The sequence below is a fragment of the Pinus tabuliformis genome, chromosome 8 (genome assembly GCF_031772625.1).
Source record: "Pinus tabuliformis cultivar Carrire ecotype Pingquan chromosome 8, CPIR1, whole genome shotgun sequence".
Taxonomy (NCBI): domain Eukaryota; kingdom Viridiplantae; phylum Streptophyta; class Pinopsida; order Pinales; family Pinaceae; genus Pinus; species Pinus tabuliformis.
In genome coordinates, this window is record NC_142294.1 from 994,844,495 (window position 1) to 994,866,728 (window position 22,234).

Consider the following 22,234-nt stretch of genomic DNA (forward strand, 5'->3'; position numbering starts at 1 on the left):
AATACACTTCAAAGATTCTCAGGATGTTTCATATGCAAGATTGTAGGTCCATGACCACGTCTCTAGTCACAAACTAGAGGAAGGTGAATGCTAGCAGAGCAAAGCGATAGATGCTACATTGTACATGCAGCTCATCGGGTCGTTGATGTACTTAGTCTACACACAACTTGATATATGTTTTGCAGTGAACCGGTTGAACCAATTCGTGATGGAGTCTACTAGAGTTCACTAGGTTGCTGCGAAGCATGTATTAAGCAATCTCAGAGGCACGACAGATTATGCATTATGGTATAGACAGGTTGATGGAGTGAAGCTTAAGGGCTTCACAGATAGGCTCCGCAAATCAGAAGAGTACTTCAAGTTGTGTCTTCAACATTGGGTCAATAGCTGTTTCCTAGTTCAACATGAAGCAGAGATCAGTTACACTCTGTTTAGCAGAGGCCAAGAACATGGCTACTAGTTTAGTAGCGTGTGAAACTATCTAGATGAGGAAGTTACTTGTGGGATTTTTTTGACAAAGGATGGAGCTCACTGTGTTACACTGTGGCAATCAGGTTTTCATTAAGGTCTCCGAGAATCCAATATTTCATGATTGCTCCAAGCATATCGAGATTAGGAATCATCATCTCAGGGACTATGTGTAGAAAGGGATAGTGAAGCTACCATACATTCTAATAGAGCAACAAACAACATATATCTTGACCAGGGCATTGGCAAGAGGCAGTTTTGTCTATTTCAGAGATAAATTGGGAGTTGTACAAATTCCCTTCGTCGCTAAGAGGGAGCGTTGAAAATGTAGTGATGGAAGGTCTTCTGGCTTGTGCCTTAGCTAGTGAAGACCTCTACTTAGTCTTTCTCTAGCATGGATGTGAATTCATGAGATAGACTTTAGTTTCATGCATAGTGTTGGAGCTTCAATTAGTTAGAGTCTCATTGTTGAGAAATCTAGGGCAACATAGTTAGGGCTTCTTATTAATTCGATTTCTCCTTTACATGACAATATCTTGTGATTAGTTATTACTTATTCTTTGTTATTACATTTTCATCATGAAGACAACTGTCAAAACTTCAAAGACAACAAGAGAACACAAGGTGTAGGCACTCAGCTAGTGCAAAACCTCTATGAAGGGGAAAACCTAGTCAAACTCTTCCACTAGTAGATTCAAATTAGATTGAGGCGACCAAGACCCTTTGACCAGATGTTATGTAAAAAATTAGTTAATTTTAGGTTTATTATTTAAATTTAGGTTTAGCCAGACGAAAGGGCACGATCATAAGATCATGCCCTTTCCCAAAGGGTGCCCATGGCGGTATATAAGCCAAGCAACCCATTGTAAATGATCATCATCTGTAATTTCATCTTTTAATAAAATATTTATATATATATTTCTGTATATCAAGAAGTTATTCGTTTCATCTGGTATCAGACCGTACGGTCCTCGGTTGCTCTGATGTGCACAGGTCTAAATAGCCATTCGTTTCCACCGTTTAGTTTTTTCTTTCCACCGTCTGACTGTGCCAATCCGCTGTTCTGCCCACTGCATCTATCTTCTACACCCCCAACCCCTGTCCACTTCGTTGCTTCCGCCTTTCTAGCCGTCCGTGCATAACTGTTTCCACGCCTGCAACAGTGATCCGCTTGCCCATTCTGCCGCGACTGTCTTACACACTTAACCGTTACCGACCCCTGCACGTTGTCGTCTATCAAATGTCACCCTTCAGACCGATTCCTTGTGTCATCTGCCCTGTTGTCACGGGCCAATTGTATTTATTCTAAAACGCAGACAACAGTTCCGTTGATTTTTTCTGTCCGGAAGTCATTACGCCGAGTGGTGATACGGGTGTGAGACGTGATACCGTTTGAAGTGGATCACCACATCATATTACGAAAACATTGCGTTAATACACAAACAAAACGTGACCCTTCCTTGAGACGTGACCATCCATTATACGCATACACGTTATATATATAAATACATATGAATTATAATTTTATGTAGTTTTAATTATATATATAATTATATATAGTTTTAATTATATAGTTATAATTACATATATAACGTTAATTTATATATAATATATATAACATATATATATATATATATATATATATATATAATTATATTTTATATTATATATAATATATGTAATTTAATTAATTAAATTTATTTTAATTAATTAAAAATTATATATATATACATATAAGTTAATTTAATTAATTAAAATTATTTTAATTAATTAAAAGTTATATGTATAAAATTTATTTTAGTTAATTAAAAAAAAAAAAAGAGGAAAAATATTTTCGCTGGCAAGTAAATACACGCCCCCGCAAACCCGCTCAATGTCGACAATGACAATGGCGGATTTCCAAAAAAAATTGTTGGATGCGGAGCATAAGATAAATAACAACCACAACGAGGTCACTAAAAGATTAAATGAGTTCCAGATCAAGCTTGGGGAGCACGCTGACGAAATCAAAAATCTTCACGATACGACAAATCGAATAGAAATAAAGATGGAAAATTACCATGTCCAAACAGAAGCAGGCATCAGAGAGGTCTTAACAATGCTGAAAATTCTGTGTAAAAGGTCGAATTGTACACCCGAACAACTACTAAAAGAAGGTGAAGAAAATCAAGAACACATCTCGTCAGATTCAACTAAGTCCACAGACTCTCATGACAAAGTTGAATCCCCAAAAAAATCAGCGACACCCCACCAAGAAGCGAGTAACACAGCCTTTACAAACAAGCAACTCTGGGATAATTTTACCAATCAACACCCTTTTTTCGCTCAACCAGTAGCAACATACCAGCGAAGGGCAAAAGTCGAGATGCCTAAATTCGATGGAAACGAAAAAAACAATGTTGCATGGATAAATAAAGCAGAAGAATACTTTGAGATATATGACATCAATGACGATGACGAAAAGCTCAGGCATGCATCCATGAAAATGGAAGGAGAAGCATATAACTGGTATATGTGGTGGAAAAAGACAACACACGTCATTAGCTGGAGAAAATTTAAAGATGCATTCTTCAAAAGATTCCAAGGTGTAAGAGAAGAAGAGTTCTTTTCAAAACTCATCAAGTTACGACAAAAAGGAAGTGTGGACGAATACACTCAAGAATGGGAGACCTTAGTAACACGAGTACCTGGGTTATCAGAATCTCGTCTAATTCAGTCATACATCTCGGGACTCAAAACCCATTTACAAGCAGAACTTGAGATGCATGACATTACATCTATAGAAGTAGCAAGACGAAAAGCAAAAACAGCCGAAAAGAAATCCGAACCAATATTTTGGTCAAAAGCAGAAAAAACTTATGCAAGACGAAGGATACCCCAGTATGTGGACTCCAATAATACAAGATATGTTCCACCACATCGTCGTGAAGATGAAAAGTCTAATGTGGAAATACAAAGGATAAAAGAGGGAAAATGTAAACGCTGTGGTGAGAAGTGGGACCCCAAACATAGATGTGCTAAAGGAAAAGAACCAAAGAACCTATATAATTGTGAAGCAACCAATGATTCAAATAGTGAAGATTATGACATAGAAGACACAGAAGACGCCCCAGAATTCTCACCAGAATTAGATGATGGAAGTATTCCACAAGTGTCATTATCAGCTATGACAGGTATATCACAACCTCAGACTTTAAAATTAAAAGGACACATAAAGAAGAACAACGTAGTGGTTCTCATCGACTCTGGAAGCACACACAATTTTTTAGATGCAACCGTGGCAAAGAGACTCAATATCTTTTCATTTCCCTTACCAAACATGAAAGTGATGGTAGCTAATGGTAAGAAGATTGAAAAGGTAGGGAAATGCCATAAGGTCAATTTGCAGATTCAAGACTTTAATCTAGAGTCTCCATTCTTCACGGTACCGTTAGGAGGAGTAGATGTAGTCTTAGGTATCCAATGGCTACGAACTTTAGGTACTTATGCCGCCAACCATCAAGTACAATTTATAAAATTCAAATGGGGAGGTCAGAAGTACAAGCTACACAGATTCCAAGCACCAGGAAATCAAGTTACATCATCATCCCAGATGATGAAGCTGAGTCGAAATGGAGCACCTGCTTATGTAATACAATGTCACCAATTAGAAATGTTATCTGCAGATATGACTAGAGAATAGTCACCAGGGATACAAGATCTGATTCAGAAGCATGAAAAAGTAATTCAAGACCTACCTATGAAGAGGCCGCCTAATAGGGAAATTGAGCATACAATAGAAGTCAAGGCAAGATCAGGTCCTGTCAACATCAAGCCATACCGATATCCACATCACCAAAAAATGGAAATCGCAAGATTAATCCAAGACCTTTTAATGTGGGACCTTGATCATCTTGGAATATCTGATCAAGTGGAAGGACTTACCCCAAGAAGACGCTTCCTGGGAGAATGAATCATTCTTCAACAACATCCGTTGTTGCTTATGCTTTGAGGACAAAGCATTCTTTCGAGAGGAAGGCAATGTTATGTAAAAAATTAGTTAATTTTAGGTTTATTATTTAAATTTAGGTTTATCCAAACGAAAGGGCCGATTGTAATCGCTCCTCTGTGTTTGCCGATTGTGATATCGTGATTCAACTTGGGCCGTCGATTTGCGCGCTTAATCGACGGTCCTCGTTGACCCCGCTGATCGCAGTTGCATATACCATGTGGTCTCTGCCGATAGCCTCCCTTTGCCACCGCCGAGTGCGATTTTTCAATCGGATCTGGACCGTTGATCAGCCAGATCTGACGCTCCGATTCAAAGTTACTTTAAACCATCGATACTCTTTTTTTCAATGATTTCTCTTTGTTTTTGCCTCCCGATAGTGTTATCCGCCTTATTTAAAGGTTTTTCTCATGCGATAGTTTTGATCTTTTGAAAGATTTTGAAGACTTAGAGGGTTTTTGGATCCATTTTGAATCATGCCTTCCGACTGAAAAAGCTTTTGGACCACCAAAAGTTGGTTTTTAAGCATCAATCAAGTGAGGATACAGCTTCCTCCCTTGCCCAATCTCTATCCATCTTGCATTGCTTGGTTTTGAACCTTTGAATCCGACTCTGAGGTACTCAACATCCCCTCTGCGCGTAGTTCTCACCTTCCTGTCCAGAACTGTATTTTCCTGCAACTCATTGGGATATTCAGGCAACAGAACCAAAAGTTGGTTTTTAAGCATCAATCAAGTGAGGATACAGCTTCCTCCCTTGCCCAATCTCTATCCATCTTGCATTGCTTGGTTTTGAACCTTTGAATCTGACTCTGAGGTACTCAACATCCCCTCTGCGCCTAGTTCTCACCTTCCTGTCCAGAACTGTATTTTCCTGCAACTCATTGGGATATTCAGGCAACAGATCATCAATAGGGGGCAACTGACTTTGCTCTTCGGGATCTTCAATCAATGAAGGTTCAAATATTCTCAAGGTCTTTGCATTAACTACTAAATAGATGTGCATGTAAGCTGACAAATCAAGGTGAAAAGCATTCTCACCAATTTTCTCAAGTATCTTGAAAGGCCCATACCTTATTGGCTTCAGCTTCTTACCTTCACCTTGCATTCTGTCTTTGCTGATGTACAACCAAACTTGATCACCAACTTGGAAGCTATGCTCAATTCGATGTTTATCATGCCTTGCCTTATACTTGGCTTGGCTCTTTTCCAACTGTTCCCGCACTACCTGGTGAATTTCTTGGGTCTGTTCAATGAACTTGGTTGCTTTGTCCACATCACTGTGTCCATCAACTACTATGTCTTTACTAAAGACAAAATCCAAGGGAGACCTTGGTAAGCATGTTGCACATAACATAAATGTTCATCCCAAAGCTTGGGATGCTTGCTGCAATAGCCTCTGAGCAACTCGATCACTGTCCTGTTGACCACCTCTGTTTGGCCATCTGTTTGTGGATGAAATGCTGTGCTCTTCTTCAATCTGGTGTCCATTAACTCCCATAGACTTGACCAAAACTTCCCAACAAACCGGGAATCTCGATCAGAGACAATAGAAGTGGGTAACCCAAAATGAACCCATACATGCTGAAAGAACAACTTTGTTGTTTGTTCAGCTGTAATCTGCTTGTTACAAGGTATTAGAATACACATTTTGCTGAACCTGTCCACAATAACATATAAATAATCATGACCTTTTCTAGATTTTGGCAGTCCCCCAACAAAGTCCATGGAAACACTTTCTCAAGGATGAGAAGGAACTGAAAGTGGAGTGTACAAGCCTAGTTGCTATTGTTGGGCTTGCTTTTAGCACACATGGTACACCTTTTAATGTATCTAGAAACTGTTTCATGCATTCTTGGCCAATAATAGAATCTTTGCAGCTGTGCAACTGTTTTACTTACACCAAAATGACCTGATATTAGAGAAGTGTGTGCTTCTCGGATTATGTTAACTCTTTTAGTTTGAGGAATGCATAGCTTTCCCAAATGATATAAGAGTTGGTCCTTAACATGATAATCCAATTCTTCTACTTGTTTGCCATGACTTAAAGTTGCATATACATCTTTAAAATCTACATCTTGAGAATATTGTTCAATGTTGCTTTCATGCAATACTGAGTTATGCTTAAGTATAGGAGATGCATTTATAATTGGTTTGGATAACATATCGGCAACCTTATTGTGTATGCCTTTCTTATATCTGATGACAAGATGAAACTGTTGTAGAAACCCCATCCACCTATAGTGTCTTGATTGCTGCAATTTAGTTTGTGAGTGCAAATATTGAAGTGGTTGATGATCAGTATGTATAACTGTTTTTTTGCCCAATAGGTAATGTTTCCACTTTTTCGCACTCTGTACTAATGCATACAATTCTTTATCATATGTGGGATAATTAACTACTGCAGAATTAAATGTCTCAGAATGATAACATATGGGTTTACCATGTTGCATCAACACTGCTCCCATGGCATAGTCACTGCCATCTATTTCAATCTCAAATGGTCTTTGAAGTTCTGGCAATGCTAGTACTGGTGTTGTACTAATCTTTTCTTTCAAGGTGTCAAAGGCTTTCTGTTGTTTGCCTCCCCACTGAAACACCTTGTTCAATCCTGTTAAAGCATGTAAGGGAGCTGCAATCAAGGAAAAGTTAGCAATAAACTTTCTCTAATATTGTGCTGCTCCTAGGAAGCTCCTTACTCCTGTAGCAGATTTGGGTTTAGGCCAGTTCACAATAACTTCAACCTTAGAGGGATCTATCTTCAATTCACCACCCCCTACAATATGACCCAAATAATTCAAAGATGTTTTGCCAAATTCACATTTTGATAATTTAACATAGAGATTTTCTTTTTTCAAAACATCTAGAGTCTGCTTTACATGCTTCAAATGTTCTTCCCATGTTTTACTAAAAACAAGAATGTCATCTAAATATACAATTACAAAATCATCAATAAAAGGCCTGAGTACATCATTCATTACTCTCATGAAAGTGGCAGGAGCATTAGCTAAGCCAAAAGGCATAACTAGCCATTCATACAACCCTTGATTTGTTTTGCAAGCAGTCTTCCATGCATCTTGTTCTGCAACTCTGACCTGATGGTAGCCACTACGCAAGTCTAACGTAGAAAAGTAAACAACTTCTTTCAGCTGATCTAATAGATCATCTATGCGAGGAAGAGGATAACGATTCTTGATCGTTATTTTATTTAGTGCTCTGTAATCAATGCACATCCTCCACGAACCATCTTTCTTTCTCACCAAGACAATTGGAGATCCGCATGGTGATGTGCTTGGCTGTATGAATCCTTTGTCGAGCAGCTCTTGTACCTGCTTCTTGATCTATGCATTCTCTAAAGCGAATAACCTGTACATTCCGATGTTAGGAAATGGAGCGTCTCGCTGCAAATGAATATCATGTACAATTTCCCTTTTGGGTGGCAGACCTTTAGGTTCTTGAAATAGGATATCATATTCTGAAACAACTTTTTCTAAATCAGCTTTCTGTTTAGCATCACAGCTTTCAAATACATTGGTTTTATCAGGTTTCTTTTCCTTTACAACCATTAGTAAAAATTGCTTGCATGAATTTACAATTATTTTCATTTGCATGAGTTAGTGAGAGTGTAGTTATTTTTGAGCTGATGAGCTCTTACAATAAATTTTATTCCATCTTTTGTGAGTTGATACTTATTTTCAGTTCTACAGAAAATGGCTTTTCTATCATACAAGTAAGGATTTCCTAAAACAATACCACATATATTCAAGGGAACTATATCTAACTCAACCTCATCTACAAAAGTTGACCCAAAAGAAAACCTAAGTTTACATCTAGTCACTTGTAGCTTTGCTTTATCACATACCCAACCTAATGGATATGGCTTCTTGTGAGGTGTGGTTAGTAGTCCCAACTTCTTTACAATTGCTTCAGAAATCAAGTTTACTTGTGAACCACTATCAAATAAAGTATCAATCTTTTGATGCTTGGAAATAACTCTAATATGAAAAAGCTCATGTCTTTTCCTCTCATTTTCTTCATTATCAATAGATTGTGCAGAATTACTAGTAGATGCTTCAGAATTTTTACCTTTTATACCTGCAGCTGTGACTGTTGTTTCATCACCTGAGTCTGACCCCAAATCTTTCTGAATAGCAACAACAATCTTCTTCTTCTTGCCATCGAACTTCTTGGGTTTCAGCTCCGGATGCAAAGACCAACAATGTTCATCATCATGTCCAACCTTCTTGCAGTGAGTGCATGAAGGTTTGTCTTTCTGTACAGTGTTTGTCTTCCTCTCTTTCCATTTTTGCTTCCTCTTTTCCTTGTTCTTGCTTGCAGTGGGTTTTGATGATCCCCCAACCTCTGGGTTCACATTCTTGCCTCTAGCCTCCAGATGTGTAGCCTGAACAGATACCTCATGTATGCTAGTAGGGTTAAACATAAGAATGGTGTGCCTCAAATAGCTGTGTAGACCACCTATATACTTTAGCAAAGTTTCAGGTGAGTCTAGGGAAATGCCTAGAATTAAGGCTCTTTTTCTAAATTCCTGGGTATAGCTTTGTACACTTTTCCCCTTTAATTGGCGAAGAGTTTGCCAACTCATCATGGCTTGCTGCATATAAGCTAGTGGATAGAATTGTTTTTTAATGGCAGAAACAAATTCACTCCAGGTAAAAAGAATTTTACCATGCTTCTTCAAATCAGCTTGTGTCCTGCGTTCCCACCACACTAGGGCAGTTCCTCCAAGGCGAAGGCTGGCCAGTTGAATCTTTCTCCCTTCTGAATTGATGTTCTGCACCCTGCAATATACATCAATCTGTCTAATCCAGTTATCTAGCTTTTCTACATTTAATTCTTCATCATATATTGACAAATCAAATTTTACATCTAATTTAATCAAAGGGCTAGAAGGAGGTGTTGATAGAGGAGGCTCTTTTCCTTTCCCTTTGCCTTCTGAATGGCCATCTAGAAGAGGTTCCTCTGTTTCTCTATCTTGTTTGGAGGTTGAAGTATCTTCAACTTGACCTTTCTTAAATTCTCTATACATCTCTTCTACCTTGGCTCTCATGGTCATGAAACTATCCATGAATTGAGAGTCTGATTCCAAGGGAATTTATTCTACCATTTTCCTCCTAGGACGGACTCTTCCAATTTCTGGGTTAGTCTCAATCAGTTCTCCTTCTCCTAATTTGAGCTTTGACCCAGTTAGCATTCGAAAATCCAGCACAAGCTTGTCTAACCTTAACAAACCTAAAGCTCTGATACCACTTGATCTGATATATGATCTTAAACAATTATTAAGGTATTACAGACTCATGTGCATGGATATGCCTATGTTACTTTATGCAATGGATCGATAAGATTGCGAAATACATAGACAATGAAGCAATAAGAGAAACATAATAGACAACACACATAAACACAAGTTTAATAAGGAGTTCACCCAACAGTCCTGGGCTACATCTCCTAGTCCAGCCTTCAGTGGTGACCTCTCTATTATGTCTTCTAAACAGAGTTTTACAACAGTGAGCTCAATTTGAGCCTCACACAACAGATACAAAACAATACGGCTTTGCTTGGATCCCCCAAGTCTCTTTTGAGTACACAGACTCTCCTCACTAACTCTCTGTCTTTGTTGCTCTATCTCAGCACTATTTGTCCCGTTTGCTCTCTGTGTGTGGCTTTAAAGCCAATCTGCGCTGTCTGTTCACTTCTCCTTCTTGGGCTCTCTGTCTTCTTGATCTCTGTCTGCTCAGATCCCTTTCTGAGCATTAGCAATCATTGCTAAACGCTTCCAGTGATGGTGGCCACTTGTTCTATAATGGAATGGGTCATCGGGCCTTTGAAATCCCAAAATTGGTCGTTTTCTGTTTACATAGAGAAACGCTGCAAAACACAGGAAAATCCGGCAAATCACTATTCATCGGATTTGAAATATTATAAGTTCTGCCTTATAACTCCTATCGGGTCCGCCTGTATGCCAACATCGCATCTCCGCCGTTGATCTGAGAGGTCTTGATCCAACGATTGAGATCCATTTTGGGCGGCTCTTTTGTACGGGAGTTAACTGCCTGATGAGGGTGGTTTTCTCTCTCCTCAGCCTGGACACATGGCAGCCAATGTATGGGGTCGGGCTCCGCCTGATGAGGGTGGTTTTCTCTCTCCTCAGCCTGGACACATGGCAGCCAATGTATGGGATCGGGCGGAGCCCGACCCAAACCACTTACCACGCTTGGCCTGCCCGAAATCCCGCTCATATCGTGATTTCCCTTTGTATTGAAAATACATTAAAAACATTGAAAAACCCCGTAAAATGGCTTTATCGGACTTGAAATCATATATAACAACGTTAATAAACCCTTTCGGGTCTGTAATATTGCATCGGCGCCTTTTCCTTTGTATTTCGTTTATTTAACGAAAATGCAAAATACAAAGAAAAACCCTGTTTTCCGATCTCAAAATATAAATAATATCGTTTATAATATCCATTGGGTCCGGCTATCGGTCCCGCTCCGTGGTAATGTTCCGATGCGATATTGCGATGCGATCGATTGCAATCGCATATTGCACATGTCCCGATCCGATTGTAATCACTCCTTTGTGTTTGTCGATTGCAATATAGCGATTCAACTTGGGCCGTCGATCTGCGTGCTTGATCGACGGTTCTCATTGACCCTGCTGATCGCAGTCGCATTTACCATGTGGTCTCCACTGATAGCCTCCCTTTGCCATCGCCGATTGCGATTCGCCGATCGGATCTGGATCGTTGATCGGCCAGATCCGACGACTTCGATTCAAAGTTACTTTAAACTGTCGATGCTCTGTTTTTCAATGATTTCTCTTTGTTTTTGCCTCCGATAGTGTTATCCGCCTTCTTTAAAGGTTTTTCTCATGCGATAGTTTTGATCTTTTGAAAGATTTTGAAGACTTAGAGGGTTTTTGGATCCATTTTGGATCTTCTTGCTCCTAGCCTACTTGTAGAATTGTCAACTTCCTCTTGATCCTAGCCTACTTGCAGAAATCACTAGAATTTGTTTGCAATTTTATCAACATAGAAAAACATATTCTTTTCCTTATCATCAACTACTAATGCTTTTGTATTCTTGGATTTCATCTGATGTGGATGTTCATCATCATCACTATTTGCTGCTTTGCCCTTTCTTTTTTTATCATCTGTCCTTTTAGTACATTGATTTTTATAATGACCAAACTTGTGGCAACAAAAACATTGAATATCCTTCATTTCTTGAGGAGTTGGTCTTCTACTTGCATTCCTTTGAAAAATTCCAAAATTTCTCCTTCCTTTGCCTTTTTTAGAGTTGGCTATACACTCTTGAGAGTGACCATCTTGAGGTCTTGGAATCTACCCCTTTGAGACAATTCTAGATTCTTCTCTTGTCCATGAGGTCCATAGTTCCTCAAAACTTGGAATTTCCTTTTTGCCACAAATACTAGATGCAAACGAGTCCCATGAGTCACGCAAACCATCAATTGTTGTAGTAACAAGTTATGAATCAGGAATAACTTCATCAATAGCTTGGAGTTGATCTCTCGATTGAGAGATCCTTATAAAATATGAAGCCATAGAATCAACCTTTGTCATTTTAACATCATGAAGTTCATTCTTCAAACTCATTTTTAGACCAATGTTATTTATGGTGTTTAATCCAATTAGGGCATCATACATCTTCTTTGAAGAATCCAATCCTGAAACATATGGAATTAGTTTATCTCTGATGGATTCCACACTAATCCTCATGGCTATGATTTCATTCTTGTTGTATCTCTTTTTCCCTTCATCATCTTGTGGTACACTAACCTTGCCCCTTACATGATCCAAAACATCATTTTCTGTAGGAATAAGATCAATGCTTGTTTTCCATGCCTTGAAATTTGTAGCACCTTCCAACTTGTTTTTTGTCTTAGTATAAGAACACATGGTGATATTTGATCCAAAAAATAGATTTGCAGAAGAAGATGATTTCAAAAATGATCTCAATGTCCTTTTCCCTTCACCAAAGCTTTGATACCATATTGATTTTTCAAGTGAAATAGAAACAAGCACTAATCTCTGAAATTGGTAATTACTTCCATTGATATAGAGATTATATTTTAGCACTTCTAGTTAATCATTAAGCAATTATACTTCAAAAATTCAATAATAAAAGCCATAGGACTGTAGAAATCACAATGAGACAATGATGCACAAAGACAACACAAGATTTACCCTGGGAAAAGCCTCTTTGAGGGAAAAACCGAACAACCTTTTCCTTAGAAAAATAATATAGTTCAACAAGAGATACATCTAATCCTTCTAGTCAAAATGAAAGTCAAACTGACCAGCAAGAAGGCCCTAGTCAAACCTGGTAAAACTGCCTTCTTATCAAGTCATACAACTACCCAAAAAGACTCGGTCTCCTAGGGCCGAATTTTGGCCTTCTTTAGCACCCAAAAAAATGTGGACCTACTGCCAGATATGCCCAAAAGCTCGGCCACATGTGCAAGGTCAATAGAGAGAGAGAGTCACATATGCAAGGTCAAACTAGAGAGAGAAGATGCTGGATTTTTCTTCGTCCTCCTTTTCCTTTTCTCCTGCGCTTAGATCAGAAGATATTATGTCTTGTGTGTGTGATCGAATGGTGCTAAAAGGATGAGGTCGAATGTCATATAGACTTCCTAGGAGGTCGAATGGGTGTCACAACAATCTAGGTCAACTTGATCATGTGGATGGTTTACTTGACCTTCTTGGAGCCAAAATATTCAAATTTAAAAAATTCAAAATTTCCTCTTTTGAAAACAACATGAAGAACATGTCTTTGAATTTATTATTACATATATTTGGAGGGCTAAAATAGTAATTATGAAGACCGACCATAGCTACAAAATTCAACTTCTAGCATTGGATATTGTGTGTAATTATCATGTGGTTCCACAACCACGGCTTGAGCAACTTAACTAGGGCCCAAGTCTCTTAGAGGTGTATATTGACACCCACAAGAGGGGTGTTGAGAGCCATAGGTTCCGAGATGTAGTAGATCATGACACATAGCCATGGGCACCTCCAACACCCACAACATTCTAGCACTTTGCCCTACATTGATGACTCTTATGGGATGATGCACCTGGAGCCGACATGCACCTAGTCGGTTTAGCAGTTAATGAGGAATTGGCAATTGATCTTGGGTTCAGAGGATGGTCTCACACCTTGAGACATATGAGGGCTAGCACCACCTTGAAAGCCCCCAACATTGGAGCAGAGACAAACATCGTGACCACCTAGAGACCCATGAGACAACTTTTCTGCCCCAAAACCAAAACTGTGGTCCACAGAGGGAGATTAATAGAGACTTAGGGGCCAACCGCTAGGAGATGATTTTAGAGGGCCTCTACTCACATCATAGCACCTTGAACCCTCAACGCTTTCCCTAGGCAAGCTTATGCATGGATGACATCAACTTTCTCTCTCCTACGACTCACGTGTAGGCTAGTTTGAGTTTTATTCATTGGCTACTAGGTTGGCTTGTGACTTAGATTGTTTTTTTTTTTAACAACGTGGTGAATCGGTAACTGCCAGACCTAATTTAAGGAAGACCCAAGATCAATTCTCGTAGCTGCCACTATAACACCAAGAGTACATCCAACAACCTGCAAGTCAGATATACTAATTTCTTATGATTTTGGCAAGAGTCGAGACTCACGCTAGCGGGGAGTCTACTCCTTGAGCCACACACCATAGCAGGACAATATACTTAATGTGATTTGAACCCTGACATCGTGGGTTTGACCTAGATTGTTACTAGCACCTTATTTTATTGTCTTAGGGGCTAGTAGGCTAAAGTATTGAGCTCCTCATAAAGTAGAGGAGCTATCTTTGACTTATCATCATCACACGCTTGGTATTTTTGGCCTCTCTAGCTGAATTCGACCTTCTTTCTTGTGGATAACTTGGAATATAGGAATGCATTTTGACATTTGGAACTGATTTTGCTTATCTTTGGAGCTATTATTTGGATCAATTGTTGGAATCTTTGCATGTTATCTTGTAAGTGTACCTAATTATTGAATATCTATATTTACATGTCTAATGTATGGAATGATGTTGATTCTAGGTTATGCTAATTATGCCCTAATTTGTTGAAGATATATTAATTGATATCTAGATGATCTATTGCATGCATTACTCATTGCATAACATGTGAATGAATGTCCTATTGGTGAACCTTTGTTGGTGCTCCCATGAAAAATCCATTATCCTTTGCATAGATAATTGCTTGAAGTTTGCTGCTAGGGCATCAAAATATCGGTCTCAGAAATTTATTGGCTGTCCTATCAAATCATAGACTCCATTCTCCCTGGGACAAAGGACTGTCTACTTTTTTAGTGATCAAACACTTTCTTACTCCATAAATTCTTCTTTCTAATTTTGCCGTCTTCAAGAATAAGCTCATAAACTAGGGCTTAGTGCAAATCCCTAGGTAAGGAACATTTTGGGGATTGGAGAGCCTAAACATCAAGAGGAGTGCATTTGCCACAAAATCTCTCCTTTTGGTGGGCATCAACTTCAATCTTATCCATAAATTTGTTTGCCCTAGGGTAAAACCCTAGTTTATGTTGCTTCAACTTGAGGTTTGTTTGAGGGTTTCATGCACCTTTTTCTCATTGAAAATCATTATTGGAAACCCTTTCCTAGCATCTTGGCCTTGAGTCTCTCCAATACTCAACCAATTAATCAAACCCTAAGCCATAGATTGCCCTCCTTGCGTCTCTATAGAGAAAGAAAATTGCCTCCAATTGGAGCCTTGGCCATTATTGTGTCTTTCTTGTAGGGTGCCTATTTGAGTCACCTTGTTCCTAACATTATAATACCTATCTTGGGTGACCCTTTGACATATCGGGACTCTTCCCATCGGTGAAAATCTGCAAAAAGCTGGGGGTTTTTGCTGTGGTGACAGTGGGGCATCACCCCATTGTTGTCACTTGGTCTAGTTATAGCCTTGTAGGGTACCTCTTTCCAAGGCCTGCAAGATTTTGCGGCAACACCACCAACTTATGTCTCTCTCTTGAGATATCATTGTACGTTTGTAACCTATTATTGGATTGAATACTGTACTCTCTTTCTCTGTGCAAGTTTATATTCTGTGCGTCATTTAATAGAATGTTGTCAAGATATGAAAACAATCTTGATGTTTTCAGAGGTTATTAAGTAACATGTTTGATGCAATGGTGCTTCCTATATTGGACTGTGAGTTCCATAATCAGTAATCATTTTGTCGATCTCTATGCTTCTTTATTTATTTTCTTCCTCTTAATTATATATTGTTGATATATGATTATCTGACATTACGAATTTAAGTCTAATCTGATTTTTAATAAGGTATATGGAGCAGTTCTGCTAAAGCTATTTTATCTCTAAGTCATTTTTTAATGCTACTGCAGCTAGGCCAGGCTTTGAAACATCGGGGACAAGTTCTGTTAAGTCTTATTTGGAACCTGTTCCACTGACGGAGGATGGTATGCTTCCACCAAATTTTATATTGGAAGATCCTGATTCTCACTATATCTATGTTTGTAAAAAACTTCTGAAGATAGAATTTTAATCATCTAATATCATGAGAGTGGGTTGTGTATCATTAAACTATACATATCCTGATTGAACATTGATAGTGGAATCATCTTTACCTGATCTTTAAAACCTAGCTACAGGACATTACCTTTTTAAGATGAATTGCTTGATTTTGATTCTCTACTTAAATTCATTCTTCATATAGGTCAGGTAGGAGAGAATCTGTTTGTTGCTATTAGTAATATGGGTGATCCCTGTAGTATATTATTTGATTATTCCTGAATCTCTAGGTTGAGAGACTATCATCATATTGGAAAGTGCTTTGTGCATGGAAATTCATGCCAGGAAGAAAATCTAATAGTCATGCAAAGGAAAACTTATTAGAATGTTTCACTTGATTTGGATTCAAAAATTACACAATTATTGAAGAACTTTCCCATATTTCTGGTCCCTGTGATCAAGTGCAACTTATAACTCAAAGCATGTGATTTCTAGTATTTGTTCAAAGTGTTTTGTGGAAGAAACCTAATTCATGTAAGTTCCAATACTTATGAAACCTTTCTTGTATGTGTTACATCTGATGTTAGAGTTTTAGTCCTGTCCTACAAGAGGAGACTGAGAATTCTCCTGGGAGGGCCACATTCAAAGAAGTTGAAATTGGCCACAGTGTGGCGTTTCATTGGGTTTATTGAGGGCCAGCTCCAAAAACACAAGCCTGGGATTTTTTCAGGTTGATTTTACATGCAAAGGCAAAGTTACGGGTTCAATATGGTTATCATGTTGTATTGTTTCCTTGCTCGGTTTTGACTTTGATTTCTGATTTCTGCTATTCTATGGAGGGAAAATTCATGACAAACAGGATTTTTGACCTTTTGAGACTCAAGGGTGAAGTTCTCTGATTGGAATAGGGCTTGATGCTTAGAGAGATCTTTCCTGCTTTGGCCAATATCATATATCTGGCTCTTTTAAATCTTCTCTTTCCCTTGTCATTATATTATTTTAATTTCTACAGCAGGTAATAACAGCTCTGCCCGAATTGGGAACAGGCCTGGTTTTACTATGCTTTCGTGGCTCAAATTTAGCCATTGAGGTCTAATGTTATGTATATTACTATGAATTCACTTTTGCACGTCATGAATATCAATTCCACTGACTCTGAATTACTTGATCATCTGATTTCGTGTTTGTATAATATATTAAGGTTTTGATCCTAAGTTATAGGATGTTTAGATAAGAAAGATTACATATGTGTGCTTTGTTTTTTATGAGTTTTCTGTGATGCTGAAGCATGGGTTTGGTGGTTATCAGTTTATAGGTAGAATTAGTGTTTTCCAGCTCGTAGAATGCAATTATGCAAAGATTCTTGTTGGTAAAGGCTTTCAATTTTCAAATAAATACCCATATTTGTATTTAGAGGAATTGGAAATGAGAGACACGTGATTTTGACTGTCATTTCCTAGGGTGAGGCAGAGTGTCCTATTTTGACTGAGTTCTAAGTTTGAGAATCCTTTAGTAATAAGGTAGCACCAAGGTAAAAAGTAACCGAAATCTTGAAATGGGTTTCAGGATTTGATGGTATGGAAATATTTCCTTCGAACTATAATTTTGTTATTTTTATTTTCTTCTGGAAGCAATGATAGATCTGGTCCAATTGGGAACAAACGTGATTTAACTATTTTTTCATGGCCCAAAATTAGCTGTTGAGACGTAATGTTGTGTGCATTAGTATGAATTAACTTCTGTATGCCGTGGAGATCAATGCTGCTCTAACTCTGGATGTCTTGATCATCTGAATTTGTATTTAGATTCATATTAAGTTCTCGATCCTTAATTATAGCATGTTTAGATAAGAAATATTGCACATGTATGCCATGTTTTCTGCACGTAATGGAATGCCAAAGCATGGGTTTGGTGGTTGTTATCATCTGATCATAGGTAGATTTAATGATTTTCAGCTTGAAGAATGCAGCTATGTGTAGGATTCTTGTTAGTAAAGGTGTACACAGTTGCCATTTATAATTCTATTCAAGGCATAATGAGGAACAGTGTGATTTGACTGCTGCAGCATGCTTCAAATGATGATGCTGAGAGTCTATAATGAGTGTGTTCTGAGGCTGATAGAGTCATAGTGATGTTCTGTACGTTACTATGAACTATTTCATATTTTCATTCATGCCAAGAAGATTGCCTGATCATCTGTTTTTGTATTGAGATGGATTAATGTCTTGATCCTTAGTTATAACATGTTGAGATAAGAAAGAATGCACATGTATGCTATATTTTTCATGAGTTTTAAGTGATGCCAAATCATGGATTTGGTGATTGTTATCTTGTGTTTATAGGTATGATGTGTTTCTAGCTGGAAGAATGCAGCTACTGACCTGTAAACGAGGACTTATAACCCACATTTGTCACCAACACAGATCTCCGCAGAAATGAACAATAATCCTCTGTTCTCAGTGCATACTTCTATACTGCTAAACACCAACAGGCAAAACAGAGTGGTTGCTGAGAACAGTCTTCACACTTGTTCACTGTTCTGCTCGTGTAAACCCTGTGCATGAACGGAATCCTCTGTTTCTGAGATGGATTACACTGCTTGGTTTACTTGGTTATGGATTCCAGACCAATGCCCAACAATGGGAAGCAAGTCCACTCTTTTTCCAAGTTAGCTACATCACCTACTCTGTATTTTGAATAAGCAATTGCAGAACTTTGAATCTGTTTGCACAATCTCTGACAAGCACTCTAAATCAATTGCCCGTTCATACATCTGTTCATATGAGCAATAATGAGGAAAATTGCTTTCACAATTGGGAAGCGCTAATGCATAAATAAATTTCTTTGAGTAACAGTCCAAAAATATAGAATTACTCCAGCAAACTGATAAAGGAAGAATCAAGTCGGGTAATCAACACACACTGGGGATGGGCGTGGGATAGAGCATCATCCTATAGAATTTGACTTGTCTATAAGTTTATACACCCAAGCAATTAATGAATCATGTAAATGCATGGCTGCAGGGTATTGTTACTCAGACCATAAACTAAAGCTAGTGATAGAGCAACCACCAAATTGGCTGTATAATGTGGTGTGCACAGCCGGTTTGACACCAGTGACTTGGCAAACCAACCAATGACTCGACAAGATGACAATGGTGCTCAGATTTAAACCAAGAATTCGAATTGAAGGAAAAATCCATTGCAGGTGGCTTGAAGGTAATTTTAATCACACAGTTGAGAGATGAGTTAGATACAATATTTTGGTTGCAATTGCGGCAATCAAACACTGGGAATTGTGCTTAAGCTAGCAATGAGGAAAAGTTGAACTGTGGGAGCCAATTGGCATATAGATTCAAGTCAATTGCTATAAGTTACCAATGGAATGATTTGCAAGGGAGTGGTTATGCATATGGTTGTCCACCGGCAATACAATGGCCAAGGAAAGTGCAGAACAGAGGAACTTATCATGGAAGTAGAAATGATGGCCAACACCTTTCATCTCCCACCATCGATTTGATTTAGCTCTTAGATGAGCGATCCGAAGTAACCAGTAGCTGTGGTCTTCACAACGGTTTGAGAGAATGGCTATGCGTAATGCTTTGGTTTTTTAATTGAACATAAAACAGATAAGGTGTGCCACAACGAAGCAATTAATTGGCAAATGTCAGACAAAACTGATTAATATAGTGATTAACACACCACAGCCATGGAGATCTTACCTTGAAAACCTTATTGGGAAAGACAACATTCAAGTGGTTTCGCTCAGTTTTTACACTCAGACAATTCAGAGTTACAATACAGCGTGATGGCTCTTTTGGCCATTTTGCAGTTTACATAGCAAAAATTTTCTTCCGCATTATTTCCTACATCAAAAGAACCCTTCTGGATCTTTTGCCAAAGTATATAGGCAACACTAGGCTTGGCCAGGTCATTGGAAAGCCAAGCGTCCTTGCGCCCTCATTCCCCTGTTTCCACTGCTCTTCTCTCTTATTTAGTCCTTTGTTGGTGGTGGGTGGTGTTCCGCTTCAAAGTTCTGTTGATTTTTATGTTCTGCTGTTTGCATTGCCATTGTTCGAAACCGTAAATTTTGTTGAGATTATCTGTAAGATCAGAGTCTCATTAACTATTCATTATTGGTTTTAGATCCATTTTGAATCAACTTTGTTGTTAAATGTTCACACTAATAACCATCCAAATTTTATTTTGATAAAATTAAAATACAATGGGATTTTGTGGCACTTTGAAGGGTGAAATTGACTTGTGTTGTAATTAATGGGTTTTGACGTTTGGATCTCTTTAGATGTAAGGTGGCAGCAAGGTTGAAAGTTGCCAAATAGTTTTTGGATTAGACGTTTAGAGATATCTTTATCCATAAAGATTTCTACTTATCGGTTTCTGCTGTAGTTTTATGTTTCGTGATAAGGCATGTCAACTTTTATTATAGTTTTATGTTTCGTGATAAGGCATGTCAACTTTTATTATAGTTTTATATTTCGTGATAAGGCATGTCAGCTTTTTATTAGCACGACTCTAATTATTGTTATTATGACTATTTTGTGGGAAACGAAGAATTATATTATAGAATTTCTGGAGTAAATCTATAAGTTCTAGTGCCATACCCCTTATATAATGAAGGGTTGGAAGAGCCCACATCCTAGGCTCGATCCCATAATTGTTAGAGCTATATACTTTTGCAAATGCGGTATATATTACATTATAAATCAATATGTAGTGGCATCTAGGTGCTAAAAAATGGGATTCAAGATCCCTCTTTCTACATATGCTTTTGGGTACTAGCATTCCAATATTACTTAATTTATCCTTATAAATATTATTATGATATGGTTACTCTATATTGGTTACATGAGACTGATGTGATATTTGTGGGAATTTTCAAGGGATACATGAGACTGATGTGATATTTGTGGGAATTTTCTAGGGATTTCTAATGCAATTCAAAAAATCTTAGAGTTGGATTGGAAGTATAAATTACAATAATATATATTCAATCTACATTCAACCAAATACATAAAGATAAAGGTGGTTTAATAATGTAAACAACACAAAATTGTGCTTTATGCAATGTTATTGGAACCGAATAGGTCACTAAATCAACAAACCCCTTGAACAAGGAATTGGTCGGAATCTGTAAATAACTAGATTGAGAAACCAATCAACTAAAAACACTCAATTCAAATTTTAAAGAAAAACAGATATATTCATGTGCATCCATATGGATCCAAACCATTTATACACATATGCAAAAGTTCTCATCTATACAACATGAGTGCATATAACCAAAATAACACTTAGTGCAATACATTGCTGAGCTAAAATACATAAAGAAACAAGCTCTAAATGGCCCTTACAGTCCAAAAATAAGCATAATACTACAATACTACAACTACAAGTGATAATGGCCATCATCAAAATCATCATCCTCAGTCTCGTCATCCTCATCCATAGAATGAGTAGCCTTGAAGTCTATAGTAGGATTTCAACTTGATTTCCTTGGGCCTGAAGGTGGTACTTGTGATATCTCTCCATGTGGAGCCTGTGGAGGTGGGTTTAAGTCCAATCAAGAAAGGTCTTCATCGTTAAATGCTGATGCCTGACTCTCCACAACTCATTTTGATGTTGGATGAAAGTCACATAAGACTATGTTGCTTGATTAAGGGGTGTTGTTCAACAATTGGTTATGCCTCAAACTAAAACATAAACCATGCCATTCAATTGTTTTTGGTCCAAATGGTTCATGTTCTTGGTGTGTATATGCTAAAAATGCTACAATTTTGCTCATGCCCTAAAGTACTACATGTCTAGCTCAATGCCCATTGATTTTGTAATTTAGGTCTTTGATTATGAAATTATTACCAATAATAGGCTACAAAAATGGTTGAAGGCAAAGAAGTATGAGCAGATGATTTTGAAAGTTGGACTCAACAATTAACGAGTAATATAATTTGCAAATTTTGACATTTCTTATCTAGTGGATCCCTTGCTCTACTTGTAGCCATAAACATGCCAAAGGTACTAGTACTCTCACTAAAATTCAAGAGCTTGGTATGTATCTGATCTTGAATCTTGGTACTTGAGACCATGTCCTTAGTGCATCTATACAATCCTTATTTTAGTTCATCTACCTCAAAGTATGTAGTGTAATTTTTAATTTTAGATAACAATGGTATGTTCTATGCTTAAGAGCAATTTTATT

At 37.9% G+C, this 22,234-nt stretch overlaps 1 protein-coding gene across 4 annotated transcripts in view; it reads left to right on the top strand.

Annotated features, from left to right (window-relative positions):
- The window catches only part of LOC149238750 (S-adenosyl-L-methionine-dependent methyltransferases superfamily protein), a 143,132-nt gene extending 125,020 nt beyond the window's left edge, over positions 1-18,112 (top strand). For 2 of the 4 annotated variants that reach the window (XM_089373181.1, XM_089373178.1), the window contains one exon: positions 15,892-16,459. In XM_089373181.1, coding sequence (XP_089229307.1) covers positions 15,892-16,052 — 161 coding nt within the window. In that variant the 3' untranslated portion in view covers positions 16,053-16,459. Of the gene's footprint in view, positions 1-15,891; positions 16,460-16,605; positions 17,190-18,083 lie in introns of those variants that run through there. The other 2 variants (XM_089373179.1, XM_089373180.1) reach the window with 2 other exon arrangements.
- Positions 18,113-22,234: the final 4,122 nt, after the last annotated feature.